Below are 20202 nucleotides of genomic sequence, written 5' to 3'. Positions count from 1 at the left end.
CCCAAATCGTCGAAATCCTAGATTATGAATTCGAAGGAAAGAAAAATAAATTAAGGAAAATGACTTCTTATATTGAGTTTTATTATGAAAAATATGAAAATGAAAGGATAAAACTAAATTTAGTTAGAAATTTATCTTTTAACCCTATAAAGGAAGATGAAATAAGATAAATATACTTGAAGTAATATATAAAAATAATTTATTAATTTTAAATATATTTTTATTTTTTCTTTATATTTTTTTTCAAATTTTTATTATATAAAGTATTAAGATGTAATATATTTTTAAAATAAAAAATTAAATAAAATTAAAACTTCATCTCCACATAAATATTCATCATTCATTTTTTAAACTCATATTTGTCTCTCAAGTATTATTTTTATTTTTATAATTATTTTAAATTTTAATAATTTATAAATTATATATTTATAACCTCTAAAGAATAACTTTTTCTATTAATTAATTGCCACATATATCATTTTTTTAATAAAAAATGATTAATTACAAATTTTATCTCCATACCATCAAGTTATATTGATGTTGTATTAATAAATTAATATTGAATATATATTTTTAAAATTCAAAATTTTTTTTCTCCCTCTACACATTATATTATTATCAAACCCCATATGTTAGTGTATAAAATTTTTTAAAGTTTATATCTAAATTTTGTTTGAGTATTAATTTTTATCCAACCCAAAATTTTCATTTCCTATATATTTATATATTTTCCATATTTTTATAATATCTAATTACAAATATTTTAAGAATTTTCAAAAAATTTCATTTCTACCATCACTTTTTTTTTTTTGTTTTGGGGCCAGTTCTGATGAGAAAACTCAGAAAAGGAAGGGATTGCAGGGTACGACTGGAAATTCAAAATGGAGAAGGGTTCAGGCAGAAGAGGAGCAGGTGGAGAAGTAACAATCTCCAGGCAAATTCCAGAGGCTCATCTTTCGAGAACATTAGGCTTCTTTCAACATATAGGAGTCACTGCAGACCTCCCTCCCAATTGCCAGGAAAAGGATTTCTATTCTCATCTCATTCGGGGCATTCTCCAAGTCCAACGGGTGGAGCGTGGCCACCTCACTTGCCTCTTCTGCGTCGTGCCTGCTGTTGCGGTAACAAGACCCACTCTTAATTTTCTCTCTTTCTTTTCCTAATTCTTCATAATCCATGTTTGGTTGGTGAGAAAATATGGGGTAAAGAAATGAATTAGTGATCAGTGATGGTTTCGTTGGTGATAGAAGTGGAGGAAAGGGGAATAGGCTTTGGGCCTCTGGATGTTGGATTTCTGATTGGAAAAGCCTCAATTCGCCTCAATTCTAAGATGCTTAATAGAAGTGTATTTTTGCCTATTTTATTATTTATTTATTTTTGTTTGGCTGCACCACATAAACGTGAATTTAAAATTCTCTCTTTTCTTTCAGAATTTCATTATTTGGGACTTGAGAAGAAACTTAATGATGTCTCCTTGAATATGATTGAGATTTTGAATTTTCGATTTCTCATACTAAACCCTTGATTCAGCCTTTGCATAACAATCTTTGCTCAGTTGGTTTTTTTTCCTATCTAAATAATTTTTTTGTAAAATTAAGACCGGATTCAGCATAAAACTTTATGCTCCTATTCTTGTTTCTCAGCGGCCAAACAGGGATAAAAGTTTTAAAGTTTTAGACTTCTCACTATTTTGCTCTTGATGAAACTCAGCTTTTATGGGGCTGTTGAGAACATTTTTTAAATGGTTCTTAAAAACAGTATTCCATTGTCTTATCACGGATAAAATTCAGTATGGAAACTCACACGAAAATAGTTTTCTAGGCTCCTTTTTTTCGTAAAGTACTGTCTTAAAAGGTAATATGCACTTGTATACTACACAAAATTTATCTTCTATATTTTCAATTGTTGTTCAGAACACCATACAAAAAACAACTAAAAACACTTCAAATTTGCTCTAAAAAATAACCTATTTTCATAAAAAAATTCTCAAAAAAAAACTGTTTTCTGTCAAAAGTTTATCAATTTTGTTTTTAAGAAAAAACAGGTTTCAAAAATAGTTTCCAAACATAGCCTATAATACTTACTGCCTTTTGGGTTAGTTGAGATTGATCCTCCATTCTTTTGCAGCTCAGAACAACATAAAAACATAATGCTTGGATTTAATGCGACGTTCTTGCTTTTATGAGTTTGTAGAATTATTATGGAGGGCTACATGGAGGGGCCGTTGCTATCATTGTGGAGTTGGTGTCGATTGCTTGTGCTAGAACTGTGGTAGCTGAGGACAAGGAACTCTTTCTCGGTGAATTGAGCATGTCATATCTCTCTGCTGCACCAGCTAAAGTGAGTCTTCTGGTTTTGACTCCATTCTGTTGGCATTTTTGGATTACTTTTCCTACTTTTAGATGCAAAAACAGCATTCATTGGAGATGTTAGAGAGCACAATTTCATGGACTTAGGCTTTTCCTAAGTTCACATGCGCTATTTAGACAATTCAAGACATTTGACTTTGCTATGCCAGTCTTTCTCACCCACTTAGTTAGCTAGGCTAAGTTTGCGGGAAGCAAAGGTGCACAACAAAGACAACGGTTTAAGAAAGGAAGCTTGTGTTGCACAAGGAATGCTCACAATGCTTGGAAGCTGTCACTTGCTTGGTGCCTTGCCCAAATGAGGCCTCCTCCTATTTAGTTGTGGAACTCTCTAGAACCCACAAAGGCTCCCCACTAACCTAGAACCCTCTAAAAGACTATACAAATGCTATATACAAGTATTTACATAATGACTCTGAAACTCTTTAGAACACTCAACTTCTTTCCATGTCTTCCATCCCTTGTATAGAGATGTGTGGGTGTCTCTAGCCTTCTCTAGAATCTTCCACACTCTTCCGCTGGTGGCTAAGTGTAGATTGCTCCGGGAGGTTTCAGAAGCTTCCTACTCACCTATATAAGCTTAAAGGGGGGTCATTTGAGCAAGTTGTGACAACAAGCTGCATTTCAAGTGTCTGAAATGGATTGATTTGGAGTTCTAATTCTAAGAAATATTGATCATCTTAGATATGTAATACTTAAGGATATCATGTTTATTGGATATAATATCTAAGGATATCATATCCTATCCAGCCAACCAAACATAGCCTATAAGTAGAAAACCCATTTCAGGAAAAAGTGTCCATTGTTAAGACAGAGGCATTCAAATACCTGATGAAGCTCAAAACATGTTTTGTAATACGACATCCTTTGATAGTTGATCAGAACCATCAAAAAACAACACTTATTTCCAACAAACTCCAGTTGTCCCTGCTATGGAATTTGTAATGTTTTTTGGTTTTCTGGTGTCTGGTTTCTCAAATGACTTACATTTCATGCTTGATATATAATATATTATCATTATCTTGCATCAAAGCACCATTTTTGTTTTCTCTTCAATTTTTGTTGTCAAAATTAATCTCTGAGATGGTCCTGTTTCCAACAAACAGGCAGAAGTGGTCACCGATGCATCTGTAGTGAGGAGTGGAAGAAATGTAACGGTAATTGCAGTTGAGTTCAAAATGAAGAAAACCAGCAAGCTGATTTACACCGGCCGTGCAACCTTCTACAACATGCCTATTGCAAAATTATGAAGATCCCTTTGGTTTTACTCCTTGGAATATCGGTATCTTGTTGGGTAACTTGCCCTAGAAAATACCTATTGCAATTTCATATCAAGTTTTCATCATCCTATTATATATATTTGAAAATAAATAAAACCCTTTCTTTAGTAACACAAGAAATGTAACTTTTTACTAAAGGTTGTCTTCAAGAAACCTGGAAATTGATTTAAATGGAAGGAGCTCTTTCCTTTCTTGCCAGGTTCTATTGTTTCAGCATATCAGAAGAAGTAGGATATGCTGAAGAAGATGACAGCCTTCATTTTAAGACAAAATATTTATATCACAAAAGCCCCCCTTTTCTGGCATGTTATTAAGGTAGAACAAGCTGTTGATTTCTGTAGCAGAAAGGAAACCTGGACATATTTCATATCAAGGTTTCCCTATTCCTTGTAATGAAAATAAACCCATTCTCTGACCCAAATCATCCAAGTGGCCAACCAGGAGCTTCATCTTGATTAAAGATTTCTGCAGATTTTTGAAGGTTGTGAGGGATGAAATGAAATTTAAGTGGAAAAGAATTTAATTAATGAAATTTGAAATGAAAAGAATTTGATTTCAATTTCATCTTCTTGTTTTTGAAATAAAAATAATTTTTTCCCTAATTTGATATTGCAAGACCGAGGAAAAATTTTTGTCACTATTTTGATTATGATTCAATTGTAAGTATAAATAATTGAAATATTAATCATTCAAACCTAAAATTAAGTTAAAAATGAATTTAACTATTAAAATAAATAAATCCACTATGATAAAATTAGGTGAGAATATAATTTGCTTTAAAAATTAAATGAAGAGAAATTATTAATTATTTGCAATCTCCAAAGAACTAAATAGAAAAATTATAATTAAAATATAAGAAATTATTAATTAGCTTAACAAGATATAAATTTTAAGTCTAGATTCATTGAAGTTACGAGTTATTTGATATTATTAAGTTATTTTAACTTGAGAAAAAAAGTCATATATTTTAAATTTTTCCATTCGATAAAAAAAAACAAATACCACTAAATATATATGTATATTCTATTTTTTATTTTTAAAATTAAAAAGTTGTATATAAAGTCTTTGGAAATCATCTAGTAAAATGTTTTGTATCTTAATTTTTTTTTAAATGTGTAAGTATTTTTGTATCTTTTATAAAAGTTAATATTATTTTTTATTTTGAAAATAAAAAATAAAAAATTATTCAAATAAAATAGAAAAATATATCCAAATCCACACAAAAAATTCTAAAAATAACATATATTAATGTTAACAAAATCCAAATATTTTCAAATACTATCCTTAAAACTAAAAAAATTCTTCCTACTTCTCTACCCTTGAAATACAAAACCTAAATATTTCAATTTTTTCCCTTTTTTCTTTTATGTGGAGTCTCTTGCCAGACAAAGCGGCGTACTTGTTGCTCCATTGGAGCAGGGTGTGTAGATTGGGAAATGGAGAAGGGTTCAGGAAGGGGCCCAGAAGAGGGTACAGAGATTCCAGACTCTCTGTATTCAAGAACCCTGCTCCTCTTTCACCAGGGAGGCATCTCTGCAAACATCCCCACCATTTCCCAAGGCAAGGATTTTTACTCTATTCTCTTTCGGAGCATTCTCAAAGTCCAACATCTGGACCCTGGCCGCCTCATTTGCCTCTTCTCCGTCATACCTGCTGTTGCGGTAATCAAACCCCTTCTTAATTTTCTATTCTTTCTGATTTCTCCTTCTCCTTGTTGATAGCTCCCTGTTTGGTTGCTGAGAAAACATGGGCTAAGGAAATTCCTAATGAGCTTATGACCAATGATGGGTTTCTTGTTGAGTGGAAGTAGGGAATGGGGATGGGTTTTTGGAGGTCTGGAATGTTCCATTTCTCATAGAAAAGCCTCAATTCTAGGATGCTTAATACAATTTGTCCTGGTTTATTGGATAATCTAAGATGGGGTGGAATTTGAAGTTTTAGAATTTTAATATTTGGGGCTTCAGAAGAGTATTAGTAGGGAAAGAATATGACAGATTCTGAATTTTAGATTTCTCATTCAAAAGCCTCGATTCAACTTTTGCCTGCCTGGGAGAACAGCCCGGGCCACTTCTGAATTAAAACCAGATACAACGTGAGTGTTTATCTTCCTTTCTTGGTTTTCTCAGCAACCAAACAGGGTAATGGAAGCCCAAAGCTTAAGCACTTAATGAAACTGGGACTTTGAAATACTGCCTCTTGGATTAGCAGAGCCTGATCTATCAATCTTAGTAGACAACATTAACATAAAAAACATAATGTTTGGAGATTGTAGAATTATTATGGAGGGTTACATGGAGGGGCCGTCGCTGCCATAGTGGAGTTGGTGTCGATTGCATGTGCTAGAACAGTGGTAGATGAGGACAAGGAACTCTTTCTGGGAGAACTGAGCATGTCTTATCTCTCTGCTGCACCAACAAATGTGAGTCTTCCTCTGGTTTTAACACCAGTTTTCTACTTTCCTTTCTTTTAGCAGTCAAAAATTACTTTCACTAGAGATGCTTCAGAACCTAACTCTATTTCTCTGCATCAAATGGGTTAAAGAGGGTGAAAATGTCCAAGAAAAATAAAAAATAAAAAAATATTTTTATTTACTATTTCAAATTCATTTCACTTTTATGTAAAATAGTATATAAATTTTAAAGAGAAAATTATTCTTCTTTTATTGGTTTTTTTTTTTTCTTTTCTTAGTATTTTCATGCACAAAGTTTTATTTTTTTGGTCTAGCATACAAATATATTATGAAGTTTGCATGGTTTGATGGTTGATTATCACACTAAAAACAATATTAGGTCTGGTAAGTGTTTTTAAAAAATAGAAAAACACATTTTATAACTATAAAATAAAAAATAATTTTATGTTCTTGAAAATAAAAAGTAAAGTGTTTTCAGATAACATCTTTTAGTTGATTTAAATTATTTTCACTTATTTTATAAAGATTGTTTTAAAAATACTTATATAATGAATAATTAAAAATAAAATAATATATATCAAATTTATTTTTAAAAATATAGAAAATAGATTAAAAATATTTCAAGTTCCTAAACAGATATTTGTTTTATAAAACATCATAAAATAATTTTAAAAAAATTGGTGTAAAAAAATATTTTTTAGAACTGTTTTCAAAAACATATACCAAATGTAGCATAACAACTCTTTTTAAAAGCTCTTTCTAAAATCCATGAAGTAAGAAATGACTAATGAGTTGAACCTTCCTCTACAATCAGGGTTCACAATCTCAGTCGAGATTGGTACGATTCGGTCAAGTCGTACCCGTCTCGGCCATGGCCAATACTGGACCGATACCCGAGTTTGATATTTTGTTAACTTGTGAATAAACTCGATTAAATTGAAGATAAATAAACAGTCTCAGAGTGAGTCCCATAGAAACTTTGAGACAACTCCAATACGGTAGGTGATGGTTAAAGTGAGGTGGCTAGTTCCTCCTATCCCTCTCCCACGATCAACTAATTCATGGGTAGCCATTAATGAGAGGGTAAACAAATAGAAACAGTAAGAATGGAAATAAAACCCGACCTTTTCTTCGTACCATCAGCTCTCGTACGAGGGTTCTGTAGTAACTTGATCCGCCAATTTGGGTGTCCTTACATATTGCATGCTTGATATCCTTGTACGTTTTGCATTCTAAGCACTAAATTGGTTCTCACAGTTTTTGTTTCTTCTTGGCAATTTTCTTTGTGATGGGCGTGCTTATACAGGCGGAAGTGACGGTCGATGCATCTGTAGTGAGAAGTGGAAGAAACGTGACGGTAATTGCAGTTGAGTTCAAAATGAAGAAGACCGGCAAGTTGGCTTACACCGGTCGTGCAACCTTCTATAGCACGCCTATTGCGAAACTATAAAGTTGGCCCTTATTCAACTTATCAAAATATGGGTATCATCTTGGTAAACAACTCTGCCCTAGAAAATGCCCATTGCAAGTCCATTGTAAGTTTTCATTATTTTTATTGTATAAAACATCAAGACAGGGTGGAAATGAAAATGCGTACAAAATATTTGCCTTTTAAGAAACCAACTGTTAGTAATACCGTACTAAACAAGATCATTCCTTTTTGTATCAAGATGAGAGCAGGCTTAGATGACAGCAAAATGGGAGCATGGCTTACCTGAAATTGGTAACATATTAGAGCTCCAATCTCTGTACTGAGGAACTCCCCATGTGGGCTGGTTGCAATAGAGATTGAATGTAACAGAACAGAACCAACTAAACCAAAATTCTTAAATGGAATGAGTAGATCTATTTAATACATATAATGTTCGTCAGATGGAAGATTCTTGGATTTCTTTACAGAAAGGCAAGGATAAACACTTTGATCAACGAGGGAAGATATTATAATTGAATTCACCCCTACTATCTCTAGCAAGTGCAAGTGGGAATAAAATTCATGTTTCGGTTGAATGGAAGTAGCTACTCTGCAGGCCAATGCCATTTCACAAGTTGGAAGCAAAAACAATCAGATGCCGGGATCTAGGATTTTTTTTTTTTTTCCTCTCCTTTGCTTCTCTGCAGTTTCAATTTGTTCCAGCTACTAGCTTTCACCATTTTGCCTAGCGGTTTTGTGCTAAAAATCGCCGGTGGTTTCGAAAGGGGACAGCCCTGCAGAAAAAGAAAGGAAAGGGGGCAAAACTACAGCCGTCGTTAGTGGTAGAAAAGAACTTGTGAATATGATCTGGAACATAGTGAATAAAATACAAAACTGTGTAACAACTTCACATAGGTTCATTAATTTAGAAAAAGAAAAGAAAAATGGAAAAGCATTTTAGGCACAAAATTCAGCAATTAAAGGGACAAAAAAAAATTAATTGAGTGAGACAAGCATCATGTCAAGTGATCTACATACCAACTGTTGAAAGAGGTAAGCCTCCTAGTTTGTATATGCAAGGAAACTATAGTGAACCTAAATCATTTTGAGTTGAATTCCTACTTTGTAGTAACTTCCAACATGTTTTACCTTCATCAGCTTTTTAATGAAAGAAGTTCAGTGTCGGTTTTTAAGAACTGAATTTTTCAGTTGTGAGAAGAATGGAACTTTAAGCTGCTCCAGCCTTTCAAATGCACTCTTTTTCTTAAACTTAATGAGCCCTTAAAGTACTTTGTCTCAAAAGTAAATAATTAGAAAGATTTTTCCTCATATCACTACCAGCATCACCATCAGAAATACATGTGTTGCATACCACCAACACCATTCCAACTCTAACATAGACATCATTAACACACAACACCAATGCCGATACTGACACTGACATGTGCTCCATCCTTTACCCATCAAGAAATCTTGATGCACTTGTCATGCCACTGCCACTAAGGCCTCTTACCACCACCCACATCACCAATATTGTCTTGCCATCAACACCACTCTGTTCCATGCTTTCTTCTTTTCCATGAATACTTTTGCAAAAAAAAAATTACCAAACATGATTTTGAATTTTTGCTTTGTAGGGGAAAAAGATAATAAAAAATAAATAAATAAGGAAGTCTTGCTTTCTTACTCTCCCTTTTAGCTTACCAAGAGGTACTCCTTTGCAGGCAAGAAAGCAAACTATTAACCTCTTTACTTTGAAAATAAATAAACAAAACCAAAAACATACTCCACCAAGCATGCTTGTCTGGGTTTGAAAAATAAAATGCTTAAGGAAACCAAGAAAGTGCATAAGCATGTGCCGATGGAAATGACTGATGTAGTTGTGGAACTTGCAGTGGAGGCTCTGATTGTGGTGGAGGTGATAGTGTCAGTGTTAATGGTGGCATCAGTTACTGTGGTTCAGCAGTAGTGTAGGTGAGATAATAATGTTGTGGTCATGACAACTTCAGAGGTGATGGTAATGGTGGTGGCATTATCAACAAAGCTTGTAAGCAAGGCAATAGTGGAATGGTCACACTTTGTGGTGATAATGGCAATAATGGAGAGAATTTTGCAGTTATAAAGCAACAATGAATTGCTTCAACCGTCAAGCAAGCCTCTTTGCTTCCAAACAAGTACTTCTGAAGGCAAATATTTGTATAGAATTAATAATATTACATGTTTACATATAATAATTCAGATAAAACAAGACTGGTTTCCACATTACTGGAGCCCAATCCAGGGTCAATGACATGGAACAACCTGGAACCTCATCTTATATAGGTCTCACAAAAAAATTTTGCCACCTCTAGCAAGAACTAGGATGATGTAGATCAACATGATCAACTAGAGGATTGTTATTATGGTTGTAGAGCTATCCTAGATCATTTATTAAGATCGATTCAGGCTTAGGTGTGGGTGCAACTTTATATATAACCTAATGTCCAGAAAATTTCAGAAGCAAGGATCAGTCAAACGTAGTAACCATCAGTAAAAATTCACTAATATCTGAGGCGACACAGAATAATAGGATAACAGCAAATAGATACTAACCATCTTTCACAGGTCTCATGAAAATATGGCATTAACAAAGACCTCAGCATCAAAAGGCTGTAGGTCTTCAACACCTTCACCTACACCTACAAACTTTACAGGGATGCCAAGCTCATCAACCACACTGACCTGAAAGCAGAAATAATGCCTCTCTGATTACCACTAGGGAAAAAAAGGTAAATCGAAGTTTAGGAGCCATCAGAAGTTAGTATTGCATCACTATCTAACGAAAGGACTGAAGAAAACACTCAGCATAAATTGGACCATACCACACAGCCACCTCTGGCAGAACCATCAAGCTTTGTCAAAATCAAACCACTTATCCCAACAACCTGCAATAAAAGTTAGTATATATAAGGGTTAATCGATACATAATGAAAGCAGTACAACAAAATATAACATCAGAAATCTCTAGGTCTAGTCAGAATGAACTGGTAAGGGAATCCAGATGGTGAAAATTGTTGGAAACACCATAACCAGGCTGCAAAATAATACTTCTCAAAATAAGTATATAGCACCAAAAAATTTCTGGGGTTCACATTGCATGTGCTGCTGGTGACCATGTACGAAGTAAATAACAGCAGCAGTAGTCGTGTGATGGTGCTCCTATCGCTACTTTTATCTAACTTATTTTTAAATAAAACCATCAAAGGAATACACAGGGAAAGTTAGACCCCCTATTTTCTGCACCCATGGGTCTTTGTGGTATGGTCTAGGTAGAGTCAAAGGTGAAACATTATATTCGTAGCTAACAAAGGTCATTGTTGGAAGGCATATTTGAGTTAATTAAAATTTTTAACTATTTCCAAAACTGATGAAAGACGTGACATTAGAAGCTTTCTCTTTGCTCCTCTGTTTCTCTCCACAATCAAATGGAGTGACAGGGTGAAACCAAAATTCATCCATCATGGCAAACTTTGCTATGGGAATCTTTGATAAGATTATAAGAAAAGTAATTACTTGAAGACATTTGTTAAGGCCCATTATACAAGTATATGTTAGTCATTCAAGCATATCATTGGCTAATTTGAGTGCATTATCGAAAGAGCTTCTGATATTCACAAAACTAAATGGGGCAAGACATGTTATATATAACAAAGTTATGATCAAATTTCTTTTCAACACCCCTACTAGTACAATATATGTGTACCTAATAGTAACGGGCATGACAAATCATCAGGTTTTCCAAAGATAGAATGTCCTTGAAACAAAACCAAAAAAAATCATAGGACAAATACCCAACCAACTTAATCCACAAGGATAGGAATTTTACCTCGTTGAACTCTCTTGCTTGTGGAAGCATGTTCAAACCAGTGGTCCCATCCAGAACTAGCAGTATCTCCTGCAATGTTTGTGAAGTGATCTAAAATAAATATCCATCATAAAACAAAGGCTTGAAATTTGGCAAATGAAAAAGAATCTGCTACTTTTCTATGACCAAGTTTGAGAAAAAAATATGTGCCAGCCATTCTCCATGGCAACAATTTCATATAACATAAACAATAACAAGCAGACAAATAGAGCGAAATAGAATGCATTGCACATACAAGGGTGAACGACCAGAAATAATAACAGTTCATGCTTAAAAAGCATAGAGCTAATGCAATCCATCAAAAAGAATGAAAATTAATTTCAACATGATGATAACAAAAGCAGAGATATATTTGCTTATGAAAAGAAAGAGAGAAAAAACCAAGAGTATAATTCAAAGGCTACTGCAGCTCATAAAGGTATCTGCTTCAAAGTGTAACTGTGTAGTTTCTTGTCAAGATATTGTTATACATTCCCTAATAAGAACTAACTGAAAAGATTTTATACAGTCGCAAACTTGCTGAAACTAATAAAGCCTTCATAAGAAATAATGTATCTTCACTCAAAATAAAATGTTACATAATCTTATTTTAAAGGCATGCTTTTGATCAAATTCCATCTATATCCATATTTAGAAAAATGACCCATAATCAGCATCCAGGAAGAATTCCTGTCTTTTTAACACAAGCTTATTGCTGCAAAAACCATCGTAAAAAGAAAGTATCGTAAGATTTTTTTGCCTCTTGGCCAGAAAACTTTTTCCTAATGAAATAATACAACAGCACTAATCAAAACACCAGAATTCATAAAATGTTAAAGCACCAGATACAAAAATTATAATTTTTATCCCAAGAAATTTACAAACACAAAAGGGCTCCTGAGGATGGAAACCTACCATACAAAAAATGGCACATGAAAAATAGATTAAGAATTAATACAGCCTCCGATATATCTATTATACAAAACATGAAAAGCAGATGCATTACATGGCCCTGACATTTAACGCTGCAAAGGAAAAATGATGTTAAAGGTGCCAAACAGATGAGATTACATTGGGTGCACCAGAAACGACTTTGCCCACAGCTTTCTTACATGCAATCAACTCTTCCATCAGGCTGTAATTAGTGTGAAGACCTGAAGAAATAAACAAATAGTCATGCTAAAATTTACCATCTATGAGCCAAGTAGAAGGGTAATAATAGTATGTAGCTAGCAGCTACCTATGAGAGTTCTCTGCACTTACGTCCAGATGTATCACACAGAACGATGTCAAAACCTTGTTCTTTCCCTCTCTTTACGGCCTGTGAAAGAACTATTCAGAAAGCACTTTAAGATCATAATTTAGTAATTATTACTATGTAATGCAATCTTTACAGGCAATTACTTAGTATAATTTAATGTGATGGGCAATTGAAAATCAGAAAAGAGATGCCAGATCAATTATATCAGACTTCTCCATTTTAGTTGTCTACCTGATGATGCTTTGGCCTTCTCTCCTTCAGCTACAACAATCTCACAACCAGTCCTCTCAGCCCATATCTCCAACTGATCGCTAGCAGCTGCTCTAAATGTGTCTCCTGCTGCCATTAATACCTGACACAATTCCAACCATAAGTTTTTGGATATTTAAAACTACTCATATACAAGACATGCTTTGCTTGGCAGCATCATAAAGGATGAAAGAGGAGAAATAGGAATAAGCATAAACAAAAAGACTTTAAACACAATATCTCCTTCTGGTAAGAAATGGATAATACATGTCGGCAATGTTATCAACTCTTCTGTCAGTTTATAATGTAATTGGGTAAGTATCGAATCCATCTCCTAGGGTGTAACCCAATATCCAAATTAATGGGCAATTCAATCAATCCAAGAATTGAACCAACCCAAGCAGAGACCAAATATCCCAACTAAAAGTCCATCCAGCATTACTCTATCCTGAATCCAACTCAACCCAAGTTTTTTTATTGGCATCAGTAGGAAGTCTTAACATATTAAAATGGGTAAACTCAAATCCTTGGTGCAAAAAGTAAAGGCCACCTATTTAGCTCACTACATTAATCCATACATTCAGTTGGTTTGCACCTGCCCTTTTGTTAGACACCTCCTAATAGATTTTTCTTCTGTTTGTCTATCTAAAAACAAATTGAAAAAAAACAATACATTTAAGTTACGACAGCAAGTTTTCACCAACTAGAGAAAGTTCTTGCACTCTGGGACAGTTAAAATTGATCAAACTGAACAAAACTTGGTTGTTTTCAATTTATCCAACCTGGAGACTGTCTAATGTCTTTAAGAGGACCATCCAAAACAGTGAAAGTCACCCAGGATATTAAAATTTTACTTATAAGCAACAGGGCGCAATATAAATGATGTATGGACAATACAAAATCTATTAGTGATTCTTCCTTTTCAGCTTAAAAAGTGAATTATATTCATTTTCTATCTGTAGAACACAATTTACCTCACTGACACAAAGGCTTTTGAAATTGAAGTTATGGACATTATTGAAGGAAACTTCAGACTACAAGTTTCTTCTTGGAAAGATATATTAGATGTTGCAAGTTGAATTTTTCAAATGATAAGGAGTTTATACTGGTTTTATGTTTCAAGTTTTAAGTTTTAAACCGCCAAGATCTCTATAATCAACAAGCAGCACAAGCGAAATAGCATTATGAACTGACATCTGAATATCAAACTCCCTATACCATATTCTTCAAATGCTTCCATCTCTATCTAAATAAACCATTCTCCTGAGGAAATTATTATGTGTTACAAAGCCCATGTCGCACTAAGTCCAAAACAAGAAAATTGCAATATTTCCTATCATGTCTTATTAACACATTTAAACCAGTTATATCGAATTGAATTACAAAAGAACTCACCTTAGCCCCTTCTTTCTTCAACTTATAGGCCAGCTTTCCTGCAATTGAAAAATTAATCAAACAGTGCCAATTTCAGGTTCCATGATTCATCAATATTTGAATTGAGATATGTCCATTTGTTTTCTATCAGAAATTTTCTGCGACATAAACTTCTGGTGTAGATAGATTCAACTGTATTTCTTACCAAGAGATGTAGTCTTGCCACCACCATTGACACCAACAATAATCACTACAGCTGGTTTCCTAACAGCCAATAAAACTAAATTAAATCGAAAGTATAGCACAATCATACAATTAAAATTTTAAATTCAAATCCAAACCTAAATTATAAAATAAAACCTGAATCCAAGTTGAAGCGCTGTTTTACTCCCTTTCTTAGTTAACAAATCCAGCACACTCTTCTTTAAAGCATCCTACAAACCCATACATCACATTCATCAACCAAACTGTTTCAAATTCAAAACCTCGACAGCATTTTCAAAATGCAAAACCTTGATTTCGCTTCCTGATTTGAGCTTCCCCGCTAATATATCGTCTCGCAAGCTCTCCACGATCTTAATCGTGATTCGAGGCCCAAAATCAGACACCAGAAGAGCCTGAAATAAGTAAATTCCGAACCTCATTTCTTGTTCATCTCCCTGGAAATTTAAGAATTTTTCCGGGAGGAAAAAAAAAAGAAGAAAGAAAACAAAACCTCTTCGAGCTCATCGAGGACTCGATCGGTGTCGGCGAGGTTCCAGTAAAGGAGGAGCTCGTCGATGACGGCGAGGTTGTCTCGGGTTTTGGAGAAGCCGGAGAAGAGTTTCTCGACGTCGCTCTTGGTCTTTTCCTTGATGAGGCGGCCGAGCCGGGTGAAGAACCCGGTCTGGCCTGCTTGGCACGTGAAGCGGGGTGCGGAGGGGGGCTTGGGGGCGAACCGGGTTCGGGGGAGGTTGAAGGCGAAGAGGGAGGGTGGCGTTGGAGAAGCTGAGAGTGAGCGAACGAAGGGGGAGGGAGAAGCCATTTCGGTGCTCACTGCTCCCACTGTGCGAGAGACATGGCAGTAGATAATATTCCTTTCAACGACGTCGTTTCGAATCTCACGGAATACAAGCCTTATCCTACAAACGACACCGTTTAGTTAACTACACTCACACCGTTGATAAAGCAGAATGATGGAAAAATTTTAGCAAATTTAAGTTTTATTTTAATTTTCTTTCATTACTTCCTTTCTTTATTCTCTTAATTTTTTCTTTTCTATATTTCCTTAAACTTTTCAAAATTAAAGAAAACAAAAAACAAAAAATAAAAAAAAAATTAAATAATCTCCATTTAACAAATAAAAAGCTTTAAATATTATTCATCGTACCACTAATAGTACATATTCTTTTAACGTCCAACATTACTACATCGTGTTCATATGGGTTCATTTATAATGTTAGATGATTTTTTTTTTCAATAGATGTTAAAAATACACAATCGATCAAATGATGTTATGTATATATTTCCAAGTTTCATTGTTTATCCCTTAATCAGTAACTTGGGTTTGGCAACAAAGAGAGCTAGCAAGTGTGCCCGGACATGCAAAGAACCACATGGATGGCTCAACTCAACAAAAATTTAAGAGCACTATTTTGTTGAGTTGATATTTTTTTCTTCCAAGAAAATGCCTTGTGAGAAAGAGTTCAAAGAAAATTTATTATACACACCAATAATGTTCCTTTACTCCAAGGGTAGTGATAGGATATCGGCAATAATGGATATATATGGCACTCCAAAGGCATGATATGGGGTCTTAGGGATAAGTAAGATAGGAAGGTAAAACTTTGCTAATACCCATGTAAGGGGTATAATACCTTAAGTGTGGTACAACTCGTGAGAGCAACATCATGGTGCAACTCTTTAACACATGATACAAGGTATACATGTTTTGGGGGGAGAAGGGATATTGACTAGCACTTACGAGCCAACAATATAATGAATGTAAGACAGGGACTAAAATAAAAGTCCTGACACATCAAGGCTAGTTGCAACAAAGATGCAAGCCAAGAGGGCATTTAGCATACTAAAACTACCTATACATACATCTATGGGCTAAGTGGTACACATGGGCTCAACACAATGCAACACATGGGCTAAGTGGTACTTATTAACTTTTCTTCTCATACTATTTTCCAATGACCCTGTTGATACCAAGTCAACTAAGGATGGGATCCTCTCTTGATCGTGGCAGAGAAAGCTTATGCATAGCTGTTGGAATCTGGCACTCTTCTTCTCTACACGAAAGGTGTTCGAACTGGTTGTCCGAGAACACTCTTCGAAGCTTAAGTCAAACACCAAAGTGGGTAGGAACCTCTTTTTAGAGAGAGTAGACAAAAGATTCTCGGTGTTGCGTATTTGAGTTTTCTTTTAGTAGGGTTTTTATAGTGCTCAAAAGAGGGAAACACAGTGATGTTGAGTTGGCTCTTAACTTAATGTTACAATGATGATTACACAAATGAGGGACATGGCAATCATCATAATTTCACAATGGCTGGTGGCTGTGTCAGACGGGGCGTTATAACACAGCATGTCATCGCTTCAACCTATTGAAGGTATGAGACTGGATGTGACAGTTCATTGACGTAGATGTAAGGATGGGAAGAATCGCATCAATCATCCTAATGTCAGATAATCATCATCTTGCATATCAAAGAAGATTTGGGACTGTCAAGAAGATGTGGTCCACTTAGTGGCCCTAAATGGTTCGGATATAATGTTTCTAGTGCTTCGAAGATACTCCGGACAGCGATGAAAAGAGTGACACGTGGTTCAGTTAAGGTATTGTCACGTGGACAGACACGTAGAGGTGCACGTGGGTAGACGCGTAGGAGAAGGTCCCCATAGACCCAACATGACTTTAAACAATTTCATGGAACATTAGCTTTTAGTCATAACATTGTCTTTAATTCATAACGGTCTCATGGAGCATTGATTTGTAAGACTAAGTAAAAAGTAAGAGAGAATGAAATTTTATTTTTTTTTGGGAAATGAGTTAATTTATGCCTTATAATATAAAATTTTTAAAAATTAATGGGCCCATTTAGTCTCCATAAATTTAATAAACTTAATTGTTCAAAGTATATTGTAAAATGAAAATATAATTAAATAAAATCAAAATATAAAATAAGAGAATTAAATTTGTACAAAATTATCTGAACAAATTATATACGTTCATTCAATGTTGTATCAGAAATCTAAAATTAAAAATTAGTTAATTATAAAATAATGAGAATTGAGTCGATACGAAACAATATGAACGAATTAGACACGTTGTACGTCAGGAACTAAAAACTAATTATAATATAAGATTTTTAAAAAGGTTAATTATAATATGCAATTAAAAAAATTAATCATAATATGTGACACATGGTTCAATTAAGGTATTGTCATGTGGATAGACGCGTAGAGGTACACGTGGGTAGACGCGTGGGAGAAGGTCCCCATAGACCCAACATGACTTTAAACAATTTCAAGGAACATTAGCTTTTAGTCGTAACATTGTCTTTAATTCATAATGGTCTCATGGAGCATTGATTTGTAAGACTAAGGCGGTGTTTGTTTTTTTACTTAATTCTAAATATAATCTTAATGCTTAATAGTGTTAAATATTAGGTTGTTTATTTTTATAGTATTTTATTTTTATTAAGTATTAAAAAGTAAAAAAAAAAAACCAATATGTTATTTTTTCTATTTAGAAAAAGCTACATATTTTGGTTTTTTCTATTTAGTAAAAAGTTTATAATAAGTCATAAAAAAAGTAAAAAAATAAACAACCTAAATTCTAAAACTAAATTGTTTTTAGTAAAAAGCCAAAAAAAACAAACACCACTTAAGTAAAAAGTAAGAGAGAATGAAATTTTATTTTTTGGGAAATGAGTTAATTTATGTCTTATAATATAAAATTTTTAAAAATTAATGTGCCCATTTAGTCTCCATAAATTTAATAAACTTAATTGTTCAAAGTATATTGTAAAATTAAAATATAATTAAATAAAATCAAAATATAAAATAAGAGAATTAAATTTGTACAAAATTATCTGAACAAATTATATACGTTCATTCAATGTTGTATCAGAAATCTAAAATTAAAAATTAGTTAATTATAAAATAATGAGAATTGAGTCGATACGAAACAATATGAACGAATTAAACACGTTGTACGTCGGGAACTAAAAACTAATTATAATATAAGATTTTGAAAAAAGTTAATTATAATATGCAATTAAAAAAATTAATCATAATATGTAACACGTGGTTCAGTTAAGGTATTGTCACGTGGACATACGTGTAGAGGTGCACGTGGGTAGACGCGTAGGAGAAGGTCCCCATAGACCCAACATGACTTTAAACAATTTCATGGAACATTAGCTTTTAGTCGTAACATTGTCTTTAATTCATAACGGTCTCATGGAGCATTGATTTGTAAGACTAAGTAAAAAGTAAGAGAGAATGAATTTTTTTTTTTTTTTTGGGAAATGAGTTCATTTATGCCTTATAATATAAAATTTTTAAAAATTAATGTGCCCATTTAGTCTCCATAAATTTAATAAACTTAATTGTTCAAAGTATATTATAAAATTAAAATATAATTAAATAAAATCAAAATATAAAATAAGAGAATTAAATCTGTATAAAATTATCTGAACAAATTATATACGTTCATTCAATGTTGTATTAGAAACCTAAAATTAAAAAATTAGTTAATTATAAAATAATAAGAATTGAGTCAAACAATATGAAAGAATTAGACACGTTGTATGTCGAGAACTAAAAACTAATTATAATATAAGATTTAAAAAAAATTAATTATAATATACAATTAAAAAAATTAATTATAATATGCAATTACAAGAAAATTAAATGAATTAGAGGACGCAAGCCATTCCATTGGGCATTGTTTTAAAACATAAAAAACGTGGCGACTTGACCTTACCATACATTGCACACGTAGTTTAAAAAAAATAATGAAAAATAAAAAGGCCGCTCGTAGTTTGACAAAATTTTGAATTAATTAAATTTTGAAAAATAATGAGGTGGCAAGATGATGTTCGAGGCTTCGGGCATAGAGAAGCGCTCCTTTAAAGAATTAACTAATCTGCTAAATCGTTGACCCAATTCCTGGACCTCGTGGCTCCACGTTTAAAACGACTTACATTGCACACGCGTGGCACGTGTTATCATCCGGAAGTAAAGTAAGCAAATTCCTGATTGAATTTGGAATGGGAATGCGTGAATGATTTCCATGCATCCTCATTCTATCAATTTAAAATAGTCCGCGTGAATGGTTTTGATTTTTTTTTTTATTTAAAAAACTGGTTGCGGCGATTCGAATCAATTATTTGACTCAAAATATTTTTTTTAAAGTAAATAATATTTTTATAAAGAATAAGTTGAAAGTAAGGTTTTAATTTTAAAAATTTTTAAATATTTTTTGAGGGCTTTTTTGGAATTGTTCTCAAACATATTCACGAAAAAAGTTTTTTTTTTTATAAAGAGAAAATAATATTTATTTTTAAAATTTTTATAAAAGTATAAATAATTTAAATAATTTTAAGGTCTTTTTAGATTTTTTTTTAAATTTTAAAATAATAATAAAAAGATGAAAAATATTTTAAAATTTTAATTTTTGTAATATATAGGTGTGTGGAAACATACTTTCATGGTTCATATGATATAATAATAACCATATAAATTATAAGATCAACGTAATTTCTCGTATCAAAACTATAAAGAAACATCGTATCATAAAACAACTCATTGCTTTGAATAATTACATTTTGGTATAGAGTTTTCTACACCTAACACCTAACTAGTTAATTAGAAAGTTAAGAATAAAAATTTGGTATAAAGTTGTCTACCAAACCCATTAACTAGAAAGTAAAAGAATAAAAGTTTTGATGCCAATTGGCTGCTGCTTTTTAAGATA

At 33.1% G+C, this 20202-nt stretch overlaps 3 protein-coding genes across 4 annotated transcripts; 2 read left to right on the top strand and 1 right to left on the bottom strand.

Annotated features, from left to right (window-relative positions):
• Nucleotides 1-586: 586 nt before the first annotated feature.
• On the top strand, nt 587-3766 carry LOC100254026 (uncharacterized). Its single transcript, XM_002270957.5, has 3 exons — nt 587-1121; nt 2194-2340; nt 3473-3766. Exons 1-3 carry the CDS (start codon nt 882-884, stop codon nt 3614-3616), a joined length of 531 nt encoding a protein of 176 aa, XP_002270993.1. The 5' UTR covers nt 587-881; the 3' UTR covers nt 3617-3766.
• A 1211-nt stretch (nt 3767-4977) lies between these two features.
• Nucleotides 4978-7675, top strand: LOC100250507 (uncharacterized). Its single transcript, XM_002271030.4, has 3 exons — nt 4978-5307; nt 5919-6065; nt 7363-7675. The coding sequence occupies exons 1-3, from the start codon at nt 5083-5085 to the stop codon at nt 7504-7506; spliced, it is 516 nt and encodes a 171-aa protein (XP_002271066.1). The 5' UTR covers nt 4978-5082; the 3' UTR covers nt 7507-7675.
• Nucleotides 7676-7851: 176 nt separating this feature from the next.
• LOC100267692 (cell division protein FtsY homolog, chloroplastic) lies at nt 7852-15286 on the bottom strand. Of its 2 annotated transcripts, none has more exons than XM_010663254.3 (12): nt 14950-15286; nt 14747-14851; nt 14595-14668; nt 14440-14498; nt 14256-14293; nt 12843-12963; nt 12614-12682; nt 12422-12504; nt 11333-11401; nt 10329-10391; nt 10060-10188; nt 7852-8291 (listed from the first exon to the last, which is right to left on the bottom strand). In XM_010663254.3, the coding sequence occupies exons 1-11, from the start codon at nt 15256-15258 to the stop codon at nt 10075-10077; spliced, it is 1104 nt and encodes a 367-aa protein (XP_010661556.1). In that variant the 5' UTR covers nt 15259-15286; the 3' UTR covers nt 7852-8291; nt 10060-10074. The 2 variants fall into 2 exon arrangements, with proteins under 2 accessions (XP_010661556.1, XP_002269433.1); XM_002269397.4 differs by having other exon boundaries at nt 7852-8261.
• Nucleotides 15287-20202: the final 4916 nt, after the last annotated feature.

The sequence above is a fragment of the Vitis vinifera genome, chromosome 15 (assembly GCF_030704535.1).
Source record: "Vitis vinifera cultivar Pinot Noir 40024 chromosome 15, ASM3070453v1".
Classification (NCBI taxonomy): Eukaryota; Viridiplantae; Streptophyta; class Magnoliopsida; order Vitales; family Vitaceae; genus Vitis; species Vitis vinifera.
The sequence above is the reverse complement of the archived record's forward strand: the minus strand, read 5'-3'. Positions and strand labels throughout refer to the sequence as shown.